The sequence below is a fragment of the Aulonocara stuartgranti genome (assembly GCF_965226115.1).
Source record: "Aulonocara stuartgranti genome assembly, chromosome: 16".
In the NCBI taxonomy this organism is placed as follows: domain Eukaryota; kingdom Metazoa; phylum Chordata; class Actinopteri; order Cichliformes; family Cichlidae; genus Aulonocara; species Aulonocara stuartgranti.
In genome coordinates, this window is record NC_138952.1 from 1,015,314 (window position 1) to 1,033,793 (window position 18,480).

Genomic DNA, 18,480 nt, shown 5'->3' on the forward strand with positions numbered 1-18,480 from the left:
TGTTAACATGTTTAATGTTTTGTATTTTCTTCTATTTAATCTCAAAAAGCTCCTAAAACAGTCAGTGATCACTGTTGACCTCCCTCGGCTTTTATTACCACTAATCATTTATTTAAGCTCAGTTTTTAAAACCTTAGGATGTAACTACAGCCCAGCCCATGCAGCAGTATATGAACGACTAACCTCGTATTGTGGATGGATTATCTCAGTTGTTCTCCTGGCTGAAGTTTGGTCCTTTTACAGCATCCTGCCATGCGATTACATTTGTTCCTGACCACCGAGAACACTCACGGTAACTTTTATCGAGTGGAAAAAAAGTTAGCTTGTTTATATTATGCTAACATAGCTGTGTCGCTAGCGGTCACGTAGCACATCATTATATACCAGCTAGCCCAACTTCAGTAACCCTACAAACGTCACTGCTGTTTAGTTTTCTGTCTTCATTTATGTTGGAAGTGATAACAGAGCTGTACGTTTTAATTTGTTTCCAAAACCCCGCAGTCAGGACATGCTATATTGTATTTAGATAGAAGCTAGCGAGCTAACTCCCTGCTAACTTCTAACTCCGTTAAATGTCATAAATTCCGTTTTCATGGATGCCTGGATGTTAAACTCAATTGTTACACCTGGTAGAGCAGAACGCTGATCATTTTATTAAAGATGAAAGACTTTAGACAGTTTTTCAACTCTCAGTAATGCCATAGTGATCGTTTGATATATGGACCTGCAGCGGAGTTTAGACCCAGACACGGCTAGTGACGTCAGACTGAACAACCGGATTGCGCTTCCCAAACGTCACTCGGTGGTTTCCAGGCTGTTGTTTGGGGGGCCGCCGCTGGAGGGCGCTGTGGGAGTTTATTAGTTAGGAGTTTTTTAAACGCTTTTATTTCTGTGAACTCTGAAAAGCTGCAGAGCTGTGAGGAAATGTCTCAGCGACTCGCTTTAATAAAGTTTTTAGAATCAAAGCCTGTTGGTCTGACTGTGACTGTTGTTTATTACTGTTGGTGTGAAGTGCAGGCATGAAGCTGTAACAAAGTCAACATCACAACACTTTTTCAAACTTTATTGTCAGACTACACAAAGCTTCCACATGATGACGTGTTTATGACATTCACTCCAAATTATATACAAATCAAAGGTGCCGAGCCGTTTCCAAATACACAACCTGCTCCTTAAACACAAGTCATCACGAAGCCTGCAACAAGCGTGCAAATCATCCGAAAGCAAAACACGTTCCCTGATGCAGAGTTAAGGTGCTGGAACAGAGACCAGGAGAGGAAACGGAGACAGGACGAGGGAGTGACGTCAAACCCAAAAACCCCGCTGAGCTCATTTTCACCCATTTTGTGGTGGAAAGTTCCAGACTCTGACTTTCAGTGCCAGTCCTCTGTGAACTGCCTGAAAACCATTATGGAGGTGTGTTACAGCCCAGTTTAGCAGATGGGAAGAGCTGTGGAAAAATCCCAGTGTGTCAGAGCGCTGCACGCTGGAAATGTGAGCTGCTCTGTTTGCGTTTGCCACAGCAGATGGCGTTCACAGACAGACTTCTGCCTGTTGCATAACTACAAGTGTTTGTGCTCAGGAAGAGCAGGAGGAGCCTGACAGTCACCGAGGAGGGCAAACTCACCCAGCGGTTCTCCTTGTTCCTGACTGGGTAAACTTGAAAACACAGACTGTATATAAAGATGGACAGCATGGCAATCGCCCTCTGGTGGCAGGTTGGGGCAAAAGTTATAAACCCCGCCCCCTCCAAATCAAAGTGATCTTAAACATTTTCTTCTCATGAGCAGTGCTTCTTAAATTTAGGTTTTCACCACTAACCAGGTGACGTCAGCTGTTGGACAGGCCTAGAGACCGGACAGGTCGGCCCGGAAAAACAAGGATTCACCAGCTGGATGGAGAAGCACTAAACCTCCCTGTGACCGCTTCCAGCAACCAGGTGGAGAATTCACATTTTCCCTTAACAATCGGAGGTTTCCGTGCAGTCGCTGACTGTCTGATAAATGCTAAGTGTAAATGATGTAAGCATGAAAATCAAGTGCAGAGACCCTCTGATGAAGTCAGACACTCACAGGCTGAGCATCTTTCATGTTACATGGAGAAAAATCAAGCGGACCGTGTGTCACTGCTGCTGGGTTTGTTTGCTGATGGGGCGTGCAGCCCTGACCCCTCCCTGACTTCACACCACATGATCTATAATTATGTCATAAAAGCTGCTCATATGAGACCAGATCCCAAAGCCTGCAAGACTCTGGGTGCTTATCAGAGTCTGCTGTCAGGACGGCTAACCACGAGTCATTGGTCACTGCTGAGGCATTTAACTAACCAATAGGCGGAGAGGTCATGAATAATGTGCGCTTACATCAAGCCTGAACGTCAGTGTTTATCTGCACGTTCGTTTTTCTGGAAAAGGATTAGCGGTTTAAATGTCTACACTTTCAACTGAAGTTCCACGTACAACCACTAGAGGGCTGCAAACAGCCAGAAAATAAAGAAGAACGTTTGTTTTGGTCATTTAGGGGGTGCTTCAAACAGCAACAGCCCATCAAAGGTTTATATGGACTGTTACAGTATAAGAAATGATAAATGTATCTTTATAGCTTATGGTTTAACTCAGGAGCAGCTTTCAGTTCTGCCTTTGACCACCAGAGTGTGAGGAACTACCAGGACATTAGCAAACATGCACTGATTTGCCTGACATCCTCTGTCGTGTGGCTGCAGCACAGCGACACCTGCAGAGCCAAAACTGAACTGTTTCAGAACAGAGAAACTCCAGGAAACTGAACCCTCTGTTCACATCAAATGTTTGTGCATGAGATCAAACCCAGTTTAAGAAAAAGGGCTAATCCCTCCACCCGGCCTTGATTAAGTCGAACGTGCTAGCTTGGACTCTGGCCATGTGTGTGCACTTTGTAGCTGTCCTGCTGTGAATGAGAATTAGAACCTGGAAGCGAATCAAAGCATTTCTGACGCACATCATTTTGGACTCTAAGGTTGGTGTTTGTAAAAGTGAGCCGTGCTCTGTGCACGTTTTAAAAGTTTCTGTTTGCGGGAACATTTCCTCACACAGAGGCGCTGAGCAGCGTGCAAAGTCCCGCCGTGTAATTAAGCATAGAGGCCAGCGTGTGCTGGGCGTGGACCTGAACTCTGACTCTCTGCTCTGAATCCTCACTGCATGGGTTTAACACACACACACACGTTTGTGCGAGCAGGTCTCACAGAGCCTCTCAGGACTCGAGCAGGAGGACAGCGAGAGCATGCAAGCTCCTCGGCCTTAAAGCGAGTGTGAAACAAACACATTCTGTTTGCGCTCTGCTGAGCGACAGCTGCGCAGCCCCGTCCAGCTCAGCAGAGCCCAAGTCATGGTCGCCGTCCAAGCGAGTGCGCGGTGTTGGCTGCTGACGGAGGATCCTAACGCTGGCACTCGTGTTGTTCGGCGTCCATTTTAACCTGTTTCAAAACAACTTGTTTTATGAGGCCATCTGCTCTCAATCAGAGCAGCTGGGAAAACGCGGCACAGCGCCTGCCGAGCTCTCTGGCCTCAGCAGACCCCGCTGCTGTCGGACATGTTTACATTCAGAGGCGTTGTCCTTAAACCGACACAGCGGTGTGTTTGAGTCATGTTTCAAAGACAGAGCGGCAGACGCGCTCGTCCCGCTCTGGACAGCGTTCACTGCGGCCAGCTGCCCCAGTACGTCTTGTTTTCATCTTCATAATCTGCACCGACAGGATTTCATCATGTGGCACACAAATGTTCTTCCACGAGGCCGTTATGTAACGCAGACCTGCAGGAAGCCAACGCGCCCTCGCTCTATCCGCCGCGCTGCTGAACGTTGGTTTGAGTTTGAAACTGCTCAGCACTCATCATTTGATGCTCTGGGAATGAGACTGGAGGAGTTAAAGTACAGACGTGAATCTGAGAGCGGCTTCAGCGCTTTGTGGTGGAAATTCATTCTCAGACCGTCTTAATGTTGATTTATTATCTCGCCAAATAAAACTGAGTGCTGAGCTGCTGCCCAGGATGCACCTGAAGAGGTTTCGTATGGGGTTTATTGTTGGCTCTTTTGAAGTATGAACTCTGGAGCCGTGAGCCTCTGAGAGGTTCTGCAAGTCTCTAGGGATTAGGGTTATTGAGTACTTTGCTCGTACTATGTGTCTGCACAAGTGGTACACCGCTTTGGTTACGTCCTTAGGTTTGCCTCTTTCATCCCAAATTGGCGACTTTATATGTTTTTAGTGCTGCCAGCTTTAACGCGCCATCATCATGACTAACACGATTAACAATGAACCCATCTGGAACACAGATTGAGTCAAAATCCCTTCTTTCTGCGCTCCAGATGGGTTGAGTACATTAAAAAAAGTTTAATCGCATTAATCGTGACGACTGCGTTAATGCCGACAGCCCTATTAGTTCGTCCATGTTTGTACTTCTGCATGATTACATTGCTCCGCCCATCAAAAAGTCTGTGCATGCGTGAATATATCGCCCATCGTCGATTATTGGACTGATGATTGTCGGTTGGAAAATTTTTACATATCGCCCAACCCTACTCGAGATCTGCTATGAAATCTATTTTGTAAAGATATTCCTGCTGTGATGATGAGGATGGCGTGGCTCATCAGTAAAAGTGTGCAGGGAGCCCTGCTGTTTTTCTGATTTGTGTTTTTGCTGTAAGTTGTCGCCCATGTAAGTCTAAGAACTGAGAAAGAGACGGAGCACCTGGGCAGGACGGAGCGCTAACACCCAGCCGGCAGCTGGAGGCAGAGCTCTTCTGTCTCCGGGAACAATCGTGTTGTTTGTCTCATAGATTCAGGAAGCCTGCAGACTGTTTGCCCAGTAATGACTTCACAATTACAGTCGTTTAATCGCCGTACGGCACCTGAATGAACCACAGCTTTTGGTAACAGTTACGCTGCAGTCCATAAAGTCTGAGCGAGGTCTAAAGGCTGTGAGACGGCTCGCGGTCGATGGTCGCTGACGTGAACCTTCAGTTCATGAAACGCAGACAGATTGAATGTGAACTGGAGGAGAAAAGTGAGCGCAGAGACAGGAGAGATCAGCGCTCGCAGCGCCTGCAGCCTGAGTCATGTTAGCACCTCGTCCCCTTCCAGCTGTTTCACACATTTTTCCATCCTCGCCCACTATTACTAAGGATTTACAGATCACTTACATGCCACTCACACACCAAACCATTAAAATCCCCCAGCTTCAGTTTCCTGATGAGACACTCGTTATAAACTGTGAGTGAAAGGCTTTATGAACCACTAACACCAACAGCACATCAGTGAGTTATGAGAACATCGCTGGGCTCAGCTTACTGTTTGGTTTTGTTGGTAAAATGCTAAAAAGGCTAATTTTCATTATCTGTGACAGGTCAGAGTATCTTGACGGACACTGAGAGGTTAGCCGTGAAGCATCTGCAGATGTTTAGACTCATGAGACTCCAGCAGGTCCTGGTAGTGGGAATTCCTGTTAACCTCACATGAAGCCCAAACCTAACCTATGATGTTTAATAAAGCTACGAGTTTCTACTGCGGTGCGTTACCACAGTGGACGGTCAGAGTGTGTACATGCGTGTGAAACCTCTGTGGCAGCTGTCCTCTTATCCAATCAGAGTGCAAACATTCCCAAACCTCGTTACAGGATCAGAGCATCAAAGGGCACTACATCTCCGGGACAGGAGCAGCAGCAGGAAGGGAACGCGTCCCACAAAAAAGTGCCATCGGTGTCGAGGTTCAGTACACGAAGGTCACCAGCAGGTCCTGCAGGCGGTCTGCAGCCATCTCAGCCGGGTCATCAGAGGGGGGCGGGGAAACGGGCAGCAGGGGGAAGTGCTGGGAGAGGGTGGGGGCAGGCGGTCCTGCCACGCTGTACGCCTTCAGGGCGGACAGCCCGTTCAGCACGGCCACGTCCACGAAGGTCATGTGCAGGAAGGAGGAGGAGCCAAAGGAAAGGGCGTCCAGCTCCGATGTGACCCCCGCTGGGGGGGAGAGGGTCATTTCCTGGTCAGGGTATGGAGTCTGCGGCACGGCGCTGTGGATCCCGAGGATCTGCAGACCCCGCAGAGCCAGGTACCGGCTGTCCACAGGTTTGATCCCGCAGAACGACAGGCGCAGGTGGCCCACCGAGCTGCCGTTCAGCAGCTCCTCCAGGACCCAGAGCTCCTTCACCCACACCGCCAGCTGCCCCGCCTCCCGCAGCCCAGCGCGGGGCAGGGCGGAGCGTGGCACGCTGTGGCAGCGGCACAGAGAGTTCGCCAGCACTTCGTCGCAGTCCGTGACGGGGGCGGAGCAACTGCAGTTACGCAGGCTGCGGCTAGTCGCAGCGCCGCTCTCGTAGAGTAGCGTCGTATTGGCCCTCGGGGAAGCTGCATGTGTGGGGGCGGAGCTCGTCGTCTGGGGGCGGGCGGCAGTCAGGAAGAACAGCAAGCACAGTGACCATGGCAACAGGGCAAAGAATGAGACTGGAGACATCTCCATGGAGACCAAACAGACTACATCTTCACCAGGTGGAGGGAGAGGACCAACCTGAGAACATACGGGGGGGGGGGTGTTAGCATGGACAGCACCAGAGAGCTTGACTCACACACACACGCTCACACACACACACGCTCACACACACACACGCTCACACACACACACGCTCGTGCGCACACACACACACACGCTCACACACGCGCGCTCACGCACGCGCACACACACACGCTCACACACACACGCTCACACGCACGCACACACAAACACACGCTCACACGCACACGCTCACACACGCTCACACGCACACGCTCACACACGCTCACACACGCGCGCACACACACATTCATATCTTAGTAAGGACCTAAGTAAGTAAGGATCTAAATGACGTTGCCATCATCATGACATCATTTCCCACCATAACTGTAACCCTGACACTAAAACCACATTTTGAGCCTCAGAAACGTCTTCAAACTCGTGGTGACGGCGTTTTGTCTGCATAAGGACTGTTGGTCCTCACAAGTATAGCAGCATGCCAGTTTTTGGTCCCCACAAAGATCTCTGAACATGGTGCACACACACACACAGCTTTATGGGCTGATTGCCTTCCAGGCCTCGGGCTGGCGCTGGGTTGATGGAAGTTTCCTGTGCCACGCTGCGCTGCGGTCAGCGCGGCTGCGTCCCACCGTGTTAAACGCTCAGGAATGAGCACACTGCTCTCTTTATTCTCCGGCTCAGTCGTGGAAAAGTGGACTGAATAAGCAGTCTAGACCTCCAGAGCGAAACTTTCCCCTCTTCTTTCCAGAGTTTATGTCGGACAAAGTCGAATCAGTTTTCCAAAAAACACAAACAAGTGATGTATTCAGGAAGGTCACAGCCATTTCTTATTCTTCACTAATAACTTTAAATGCAAAGTTTCTGCAGACATCGCTCGACCTGTGACACGTCTGAAACCTGAAATCATTACGTTGTCCTGGAAAGGTCAGGGGTCACTTTAGACCCTGCTGCTGTTGTAAACACTTTAATGACAATCAGACGAACGCAATGATGTGCTCACTTCTCCCGTCGGCACTCGGAGTAATTTTCCTGCTGCTCCAACAGAACCTGAGACACTAGGATCATTGTTCCCACACTGAGTGCTGTGAGGACAACCCGAGCAGGAAGGAGGAATTCTTCACATGTGAACTCCATCCATCCATCATCCATCAAATCATCCATCCATCTGTCACACAGTGGAAATTTGTATTTTATTTTTATTCTGATTTTTAGTGTTTATTTATGAGTGTCGTTTTATTTGCATGGTTTTATTCTGTTTCTATTGCATGGTTTTATTCTGTTTCTATTGCATGGTTTTTAGTGTTTTATGTGACATGGTTTTTATCCACTGTGGACATGGGACAAATTAGCTGATAGGGACCACCTGCTGAGGCAGGGGTGTGTCCAGAGGTGACCTATCAGCTGTGTAAAGACCTTTTAAAAACAGGCTAGCTGAGCACTGAAGGAGGGAGGCCCCAGACTGGAAGGTTAATGCGAGATGGCCAGTGTGATGCGGCGACCAAGTCCTGACCTGATGGAACGGCAACAGTAAGAGACGACGCTGTGATTGGCAGCAGGGCAGAGGTTTACCTCTGCCTGCATTTGTGAGTAGGGTCTCTACTGTTGTTTACTGGGTGCAGCTGGATTGGGAGAGGGTCGCCATGAGCCAGGGCCGCTTCTGGGACCATTGTTCTGGCCCCTATTTGTTATTTTACAGGACACCGACGCAAGGGGAGCTGTGGCGGTGGTCGCATGATGGATTCGGGTGCAGAACGCAAGCCGGGCTGGGAAGTGATGGGCCAGCGGAAGGACAAGAAGATGGGAGGCTCTTTCTTGTCTGCCGAAGACGAGGCTGGCGTGGACTCTGCTCTAAAGGAGGAATTCCTGGCCTGCTGATGGACCCATAATGAACATGTGGCCTAATTATAGCAGGGGGGGTTTTAGTGAATGCAGAAAATGGTAGTTTTACGTGTTTTAGAATTGTTTTTAGTAGAGAGACAACATTTTATTACGTACATTTTAAGGGTGTTTTATTTGTGCTCCCTGGCCCAGTAATAAACTGTTCCTGATCAGACCTGCTCCCTCTCTGTGCCCGTGGTATCTGACTCGCTTGCTCCCCCTTGTATTTTAAAGAATCTTTCTTTTTAGCGTGACATTCTGGCGCGACCGCTTTAGTGTTGCCGCGCGTTACACATCCATCAAACCATCCATCCATCAATCATCCATCAAACCATCCATCCATCATCCTTCCATCCATCCATCATCCGTCCATCATCCATCCGTCCATCCATCCATCATCCGTCCATCATCCATCCGTCCATCCATCCATCAGTGACAGGACCAGGAACACCTCGCTGTGTTTGCTTCACATGTTCTGGGATTTTAAATTGAAGTCTGTGAGAGCTGAGCTGTGGCGAGATGTTCAGCTTCCTGTTTACATTCATTAAAATAATTTCATTTACTCGCTTTATGCCCCAAATGAAACAGTGAGCACATCCAGACTCACAAGTTTGTGTTTGCTTTTGGTTTGGTTTGTGTCCACACAGACGTACAAACAGATTCAAACATCAGGATTACTGAATGTTTAAGTGAACCAATAAAACAGTTTACCTGGAACTGACTTTTTTTTTTGAAAGAACAGTTTTCATGTTCCCGCCAGCTTCCAATGAGCCACAACCACCAACAAATGACAGTGCTCTGGAAACGTGATCAGACTGTGAGGGCACACGAGGAGGAGGTACGAGCCACTGGCAATGACCCCGATGTAAACACATCGAGGAAACGCTCACTAACTGCGCTCCACGAGACAGGAAGAGCTTGCGGCAGATGGAAAGTGATGATGTGGTCACACGGTGGTAAAGGTAAGCTTTAAGTGGCCCGAGACAACATCACAGGAAGTTTCAGTTTCATCCTGTGACAGAGTGTGGTTAGTTAGTCTAGTTATTGTTCAAGTAAACGGTTAAATAGCTGTTCCACTGAAATCATCACTAAGGCGATGCCTGTGCTTACATGTCATACGGTCTGCCATCACTCAGTATGTCCCTACCACCATAAATATCATTATCACAGCTCTCTTTCAACTCTTGAGGCACGATTTTAAGGTGATATTGTGCTGCTCTGCTAACCTGCTCATGTTTCTAATAAATCTCTCCTGTTCTTCGCTCTGTTTTCGTCGGTTTTGTTGTGTTTCAGATTGTCGTTTTACTCAGCACTGTTTCTTTGGGAGCTTTGGAAAACCAGAGATTAAGGAGATGTCATAAATGTCAACAACAAACATGATGTTGGCTTTGAAAGCATCAGTGAGGCAGACCTTTCAGAGGTTTTCACATATTTGTGTTGTGGTGTTTTCTGTGTTGTGTGTCTGAAGCTGCACTGATCCCAGGTCAGTTTGTAGTTGAGAACACGCCTGTGCTGAGCTTGTGCTCCAAGTGCTGACGCAGTTTAAATGCTTCACTCGGGCTGTATTTAAATGCTCAGTGGGATCCGTCTCACTCTGGGATCGCGCTCGGTTTTATCGTGTTTTGCTCCCTCGTCTGAAGCCGACTGCAGACTGTTGGGATATAAAGCGATCAGCGGCTTTACGAGGCCGACCCAGCTCTGCTCGAGGTGCTTCTGCACTCACGGATTCGGCAAACACTTCTCAGCTCTACACACCGCTTTAGCAGCCACAGGGGACGCTATTTATAGAAATGTTCCCGGACTTTGTTTCTGAGAAGATCTTTTTTCAGAACACAAACTGTTAACCTGCCAGCCTTTTATGGATTTCAGTGCAGTGTAAACAAGTGTGCGCGCGTGTGTGTGAAGTAAAGTCAACCTTTTACTCGTTTATAAAGGCTGGATAGTCTCGCCATGACATCACACACTAGTTTAGACACTTCACGGTCAGCACCATCTTTTATTTGGAGCTGAACAGAGGGTGCAGTGCTAAGATATCAGCTAGCTAGCTTAGTTAGGAGTTATAGGAACATAGCGCGCGCGCACACACACACACACACACACACACACACACGCGCACACACACACACGCGCACACACACACACACACACACACACACACCTGTTCACAACGCTTCATAATCACTCAGGCTTCCTGGGCAGTTGGTACAGTGACCTCACAGCAGCCATATTATTGGTCACATGATGCCATTAAAAATGATCCAACAGCACGAACACGGTGCAGAGGTCAGGTTCATGTGAAGCTAGCAGACAGCTAGCAGCTACAGCCAGCTGTGTCACCATCCACCTGGCAGAGGCCACGCCTCTGATTTAAGGCCTCAGGCTCATGTTTGTTTCTGCTGTAAAGTTGGATCTTCTAACATGGGAGTCTGGGGGCCTGCCTCCCTGCTGGAGCCTCTGCTGGACGTTAGAGGAACTGCAGCGTTGGCTGGCGTCTGCTCTTTTTTCCAGTTGAATGCACTAATTAAACTCAAGTGTTTAATTTGGATGTTAATTAGCAGGTAACAAGGTGGCAGGTGTTGATTTGTCAAACTTTGGATTCTAGGAGGTCACGGTGGCCACCTCCATCTTTTATATACAGTCTGTAGAGTAAATCGAGCCGTCGACCATGAAAGATTCTGGTGAGATGACTGTGTGGCTATAAATAAACGTGACTTCAGCGTGGCTGGTTTACAGTAGCAGCTGCCCTCCGTCCCCTCCATCCTCCACCGTCTTACCTCACTGCTAATATTAGTCATAGTCTTTCCAGCTGTTCCCAGCATCTGGCCCTCCCGCTCATGATACCAGTCACTTTCTGTGTGTGTTCCCTCGCTCTCTCCACTCCCTTTCCTCCATCTCCATCTGTAATCCTGCAACGAGCTGCAGCTGCAGGGCCGGATGCTGGAAATCGACCACTGAAAACACATTCCACACTCTGACACGACACTCTTCTTCCTCTCATGTGATTGCGTGTCATATTTGTGCTCTTTTAAAGCATCTTTGTTCAGTAAATATCTGTCACATGTGTGCGACAAATACAAACGGGCTGCTCGGACCACAATAGGCGAGCGGCGGCTGACCCGAGGACAGAAAAGCGACAGCGAAACGAGCTGGACGGGGTTGAAGCGTATGAGTGCGAGGTGGCCGCTGCTCGTTAAAGGAGAGGCTCAGCACATTCCTCTGACATCATGCTCCGCCACAGGCACCCACCCTAATCCGCCCTTCCTTTCTCCTTCTTCCAGCTACAGCTCGTTTCTTCCTCCATCTCCCTCTGAGCAGCTGCAGCTTCACAGGCAGAGCTGAAAGACTCACAGCTCTGAACACTGAACGTAAAACCGATTATCTAACATGATTTATTGGTTTATTCCCGAGCGGTTCACCGTGTTCTTGTGACCCAGTGGGCTGCATCATGTGCTCTTTTAACCACCAAGCTCAGGCCTTTATTGTGGCGTCTTCATGGTAACCGTCTTTAAAACAGCTCACAGCCACACCATCATCCATCAGACACTTAAATTTGGTTAAAAAACTGTGTTCCCCACAGCACAACAAGACAAGCCCAGACATGTCTGACAGCGAGAGCCACGTTTTGGCTTTGATGATGATTGAACACCTTAAAACACAGTTTACCTGCTGTAAACATCGATTATATGAGCCCAGCACTTTTATTCTATCTTCCTACCATCACAGTTATGGAGGCTGTGCTGTGATGATTACATATGTTATGGTAACAAATCCCGAAGCATAAGAAGCGAAAGTCATTCATTATTATTATCATGGTCCAAGTAAAGTTTACAAGGTCGATCGATGTAGGCGAGGATGAAGAGAATCAGGAGAACAATAAAAGATGATCAGCCTTCAAAGGAACGCAGGAAGCTAATGATCAGGCTTTTTGCCTGCTGTGGTCTGAATCAGTCGGAGCTTTGGTGTCTGCTCACACAGAGTGAAACGCAACGCGTCACTATGAACCAGGTGGGAACGTCCAGTCTGCTTATTGGCCAGGTGTGTTTGAGGCAGGAGCGACAAAGGTAAACACAGGTACCCTCTGTGTACGCCACACACCACAAATGAAGCGCTTTGGCGATTGCTTGGAACTGAGCGGAGATCTCGTCCGACCTGAGTAACCAGCTCAGGTGTGAAAAACCCACACTAAAGAAGACATCAGACAATTAGACGAAAAAACACTAAAAACAAGTACGGGCTAAAATATTCAAATCAAAAAACTCCAAAAATCAGAATCTGTAATCTCAATGTGCGGGGAGGCGAACGAGGAGAGGCCAAAGAAAAGCCCGGGTAATCATCCATGAATAATAATCTGCTGGTTTCCAGTGTTCTCGGTTGGTCAGCCTCCCATATGTCCGAGTGCGAGTCGTCCGTTTCATGCAAGTGTAACATGCAGAGCGGTGCACATGCTAACATGTCTTTAGCCTCGTCACTCTCCTGTCAGTGGGACCTAATTAAACCACAATGTTTGTAACAACAAACCTAATGAGACACTGACACTCTGTCACCCAACCGAACAGGGATATTTTAGATTAGATAACAAAGGAAACAAGGCTACAGCTGTCCAGAGCCTCGGTATGAGCAATGAAAGGATGAAAGCAGTCAGCTGTTGAGAGCAGATCCTGGAACTGACTGGAGTTTGGGGGAAATCATAAAGTTTAAGCATTTCTTTCATTATGAAAATAAAGTTCTTGGAAAGAATATCGGCGTCAGCAGGTCATTGCTAGAGAAAAGTCTGAATGCACGAGCAGTGCATCTCTAGTTTGGAAGCGTTGGGGCTGCATGTGTTTAGAAAGGCTCAGAGATCCAGACGTAGACCCAGAAAGCTTACATCCAGCAGCAGAATGATTTTTCTCTCATACCAATATAAGCAGATGTTTGAGGGGAAATTTGGGGGAAATTGTCGAGCAGCCTGAGGCGTATCGGGTTAATCTGCACTTCCATCTCTAAGACCAGCTGAGTAAAGAGAAATGACTGAAGCTGTGAGGCTCTCAGCGTCTCCCTTCTTCGTGGTTACAAGTGGTGTTTCAGTGCTGATGAAGAGCTTCCTGTGTGTGGAGCGTGTTTACGCGTCACTGACCTCCATCAGCCGTTCACTGGAGGTTTAAATCTGTGCTGCTGCAGACGCCCCCTGCCCCATACTTTTCCCCACATTGAGACTGTGGTCTTTATTTTTAAGTAGACGGCAGGCTGTGAAACTAAAGTCCAGACTCTTATACCTGGGCACCATCCATCTATCCATCCAGACGACCTCTCACAGGGTCAAACATCCGATCTGACAGTGAGATTATTTAAGAAGAGTGCATATATGGACTTTACCTCAAAGAAACCTCTACAATCTTTCCATCTTCAAGTTACTTTAAATGACTAATAGATTTTTATCATTAAGAGTTCTTGTATCCACTTGTGAGAGACTTCCTTGGAATATGAAGATATCCGCTGCATCTGTGTGAAGAAGTGTTTCTCTGTGTCTGTGGAACCTGAAGGTCTCAGATCCTCTTCAAAGTGTGCTGAAGCTTTAAAATGAGCACATATAGAGGCTGGACATTCACAGCAGTGAATCTCTCTGAGCCGCTCTCCTGGCCAGGCTCTAACAGCGCACACGTAAAAAGTCAGTAAAATGTGGGCTGTCCACAGACTCAAGCGCGGAGCGTGAAACTGCGCTGGCTTCACAACACGTTACCGTCAGAGGATCAGCCCTCTGGCTGCTGCAGGAGCTCCTGATTGTTAAAAGATGGAAGAAATGAATTCAGAGTTCAAATGAAGCCAGTGAGCTCAGGGTTTACTTTGATGCTGAAGCTCCTGGACGCGATGACCCGACGAGGTCAGAACATGCGGTGAGTCTGTGGGTTTAGCTGTGAGCGGCCATCAGGACAGACGGATGATGACTCAGCTTTCTGCTGGTTTCTCTGTGATCTCAGCAGCGTCTGCTTCTCATTACTGACCTGACCGATCCTCTGGAACCACCATCGCAGCTCCAATCACACACACTCATTCACAGACATCAGTGTGTGTGTGTGTGTGTGTGTGTGTGTGTGTGTGTGTGTGTGTGTGTGTGTGTGTGTGTGTGCACTCACATGTGCGGCTCACAGCGGGTTCAGGTGGCACGGAGCTCTGGGCTGATCGTCCTGCTTCCTGCGGCGGTGAGAGCAGCAGCAGCGTCCACGTCTGTCTGCAGGCTGGCAGGAAACACTCATCCCTCTGCCTGCGAGCAGGGGGGGAGGGAGAGGAGGCCGGGATGGAGGCAGAGCCGGGGCTGAGAGGAGGAAGGAGGTGAGGGAGGCCTACTCTCTGCACACTGTGTGGAAACTTTCCTCATCAGATGGAAGAGCGTGGCCAGCTCCCTGTCCATGTTCTCTGCCCGCTTCTGCATCTGCGCCTCCTCCTCAGCCTCACTCTCCTCCCCCTGTGGACCCGCCTCCTGCGTCTTCTCCATCAAACATTTAAGAATGCAGCCATCTCGTGGCTCCTCAGGCCATTACAGGGGAAACAGGGCAGAAGCATTCAGCAGAAGCCTCGCTGTGTGCTCGTTCAGGCTGCAGGACATGAAAAGACTCAGATATCAGCTGAGCATCTGAAGGTGCAACAATACTAAGTTTAACTTCCACCAGCTTCTTTTTAAAATTCTCCTCCAGACGTGTCGCTGACAGTAAGAATGAGAGGCTCGTTGACTCGCTGCACCATCTTGTGGAATAAACTGGTATTACACACAAGTGCCAGATTTGTTTCTGGACATGAAGTCATCGTTTTTATGTGTTTTAGCAGCTTTATATCGTTTAGTTTTGAAACATATGTTATGAGTTTAGCAATTCTTGCTTCTGGTCTCATATATGTTGAGTCCAGCTTTACCACTCAAACTCACACGACCGATTAAAGATGCCACAGCAACAAAATGCTGCCACACTGAGTCTCCATGTCAGCATGTGTAGACTAACTAACCCTTACGCCCCTAAACCAGAATTATGATAAAGAAAAAAATATGTATTGCCTCCATTTTTAGGTAAGGAGTTGTAACTTTGCTATTTGCAAAATTTGTGCTGTTAAAATGTTGTTTTGTTTTCAATTTTCTTAATACAGTTAAAATGAAAAAATAACAGTAAATTCAGACCTGTGACGTTGTGCTCAAAGAATGACACTAAACAAGGCGAGGAAACCGCTTTTAAAGGTGAAATGCAAAATCAGAAGTAGTCAAAAACAGCCGATTATACCCGGGACCTCAGAGGGTTTGAAGGGAGTCATACTGCACCCACTCCAGCAGCACCTCAACTATGGGGCGCCGTTTGTAAAGTGAAACATGCTGAAATTAACGGCAACATTTTTCCACATTTAGCTCAAAACAAGTCCTTTTTTACAACATTTAGTAAAATATTTGTAACTTCTCATAATTAAAACAGAATTTTAAATGTAAAATCTAAATATTATATTTAAATCTAAATGTTAAACGTTAAATCTAAATGTTTAGGCTAATATGCAAATGTATTGTACGGATCAACGGAAATACCAAAATAAAAGCTTCCCGAAAACCTCCGGTGCAAAAGTGTGCCGGTGTTGTGCCAGAAACTGATTGCTGTCTGCGGGAGCGCACGCAGCTGCTTAAAGCTGCAGCGCCCGGATTACTTGCGTTGCCAGCTACTTCCATGCAACTGATATAACGGGCGGGGGGGGGGCAAACAAACACATTTATGCCTTTGTTATTAGGCAAAGGCGGATGTCATTCAGAAGGGTCATATGTCAAATATTACATCTCAAACAGTCCCTTAGAACTGCTGGATAACCTGTAAAGGAACATTAACATTGATAATATGACATTTTCAGCCTGCCAAAAAGTGATTGTGGCCTATATCTTGTTAATGAAATACTATTTCTGCTTCAAACTTGCTGCATGTCTTTCTGAAGGGTCCTATGTGACATATTATATCTCAAACAGTCCCTTAGAACTGCTGAATAACCATTAAGGGAACGATAAAACTGATAATATGCAATTTCCAACCTGCCAAAAAGTGATTGCCGCCTATATCTTGTCACTGAAACAATATTTCTGCATCAAACTTGTTGGGTGTCATCCAAAAGGGTTACATGTGACACATTATATCTCAAACAGTCTCTAAGGACTGTTGAATAACTATTAAAGGACCATTAATACCCATAATATGCCATTTTCGACCTGCCAAAAAGTGATTGCCGCCTATAACTTGTCACTGAAACAATGTTTCTGCTTCAAAATTGTTGGATATCATCCAAAAGGGTTACATGTGACATATTATATCCCAAACACTCTCCAAGAACTGCTGAATAACTTTTAAAGGAACATTAACATTGATAATATGCCATTTTCAAGCTGCCAAAAAGTGATTGTGGACTATATCTTGTCACTGAAACAATATTTCTGCTTCAAACTAGGCGGATGTCATTCAGATGGGTCATATGTCAAATATTATATCTCAAACAGTCCCTTAGAACTGCTGAATAACTTGTACAAGAACAATAACACTGATAATATGCCATTTTCAAGCTGCCAAAAAGTGATTGTGGACTATATCTTGTCACTGAAACAATATTTCTGCATCAAACTTGTTGGGTATCATCCAAAAGGGTTATATGTGACACATTATATCTCAAACAGTCTCTAAGGACTGTTGAACAACTTTTACAGGAACATTAATACCCATAATATGACATTTTCAACCTGCCAAAAAGTGATTGTGGCCTATATCTTGTTAATGAAATACTATTTCTGCTTCAAACTTGCTGCATGTCATTCTTAAAATGGCGCCGGTGAGGTCGGCTGCCGTGCTGGATGCTCTGCCCTAACTTCTCCACTTTTTGCAGTTTTTCGTCACTTTTTGCTATATCTGCGATAATCTTGCATGGGCATCATGCAAAACACACAAATCCGCTACAGTAGAGACACTTTGGTTTCTATTGGTCTGCAATACACGAACATTTCACCATGTTTAACTCCGGACCCAACCTGGCCAAAGGAGATCCTGAGAGAGAACAAAGGACGCGACCCTAAGCGACGGCCTCGAGGTAAAAGAGCCGGCATCAGGAACAGGCTACGGGCTCGCGCACACCGCGCACCCATGCCCAGTATCCTGCTAGCCAATGTTCAATCCATCGAGAACAAGCTTGATGACCTCAGAGCCTAGCACCGGTGTTCACGGAGATCTTCAACCTCTCCCTGGCCCAAGCTGTGGTTCCCACGTGCTTCAAACAGTCCGTTATTGTCCCTGTTCCAAAGAAACAACAGCCCGCTTGCCACAATGACTACCGTCCAGTAGCACTGACTTCAATTGTGATGAAGTGTTTTGAAAGACTGATGAGAGATCACATCACTTCTTCACTTCCTCCCACCATCGACTCACTTCAGTTTGCTTACCGGACTAATCGTTCCACAGACGATGCCATATCTCACCTGCTCCACACATCCCTGAGTCACCTGGACACTGGCAGAGGGAATTATGTTAGGATGCTGTTCGTGGACTACAGTTCAGCATTCAACACAATAATTCCCTCTAAGCTTTTCACCAAGTTGACGGATCTAGGACTCAGCTCATCACTGTGTCAGTGGATCCTCAACTTCCTCACAGACAGACCCCAATCAGTGAGGGTGGGAAAACAAGTCTCCCCCTCCATCTCACTCAGCACTGGAGTGCCTCAGGGCTGTGTTTTAAGCCCCCTGCTGTACTCACTGTACACTTATGACTGTGTAGCCACATCCGACACCACCTCCATTGTCAAGTTTGCTGACGACACTGCTGTTGTGGGCCTGATCTCCGACAACATCGAGACGGCCTACCTGGAGGAGATTAGGAACCTGGAGACCTGGTGCCAGGAGAATAACCTCCTCCTAAACATCAGCAAGACTAAGGAGCTGATCGTGGACTTCACTACAAAGCAAGCGAGGAATTACAAACCCCTCATCATCAGTGGCACGCCAGTGGAGAGAGTGGACAGTTTCCGATACCTGGGTGTCCACATCACTCAGGACCTGTCATGGTCCTGCCACATCAACACCCTGGTTAAGAAAGCCCG

The 18,480-nt window shown here is 47.4% G+C and overlaps 1 protein-coding gene across 1 annotated transcript; it reads right to left on the minus strand.

Moving 5' to 3' along the window:
* Nucleotides 1–1,047: 1,047 nt before the first annotated feature.
* LOC309691514 (exosomal polycystin-1-interacting protein-like) lies at nt 1,048–15,100 on the minus strand. Its single transcript, XM_082509233.1, has 2 exons — nt 14,523–15,100; nt 1,048–6,528 (listed from the first exon to the last, which is right to left on the minus strand). Exon 2 carries the CDS (start codon nt 6,478–6,480, stop codon nt 5,737–5,739), a length of 744 nt encoding a protein of 247 aa, XP_082365359.1. The 5' UTR covers nt 6,481–6,528; nt 14,523–15,100; the 3' UTR covers nt 1,048–5,736.
* Nucleotides 15,101–18,480: the final 3,380 nt, after the last annotated feature.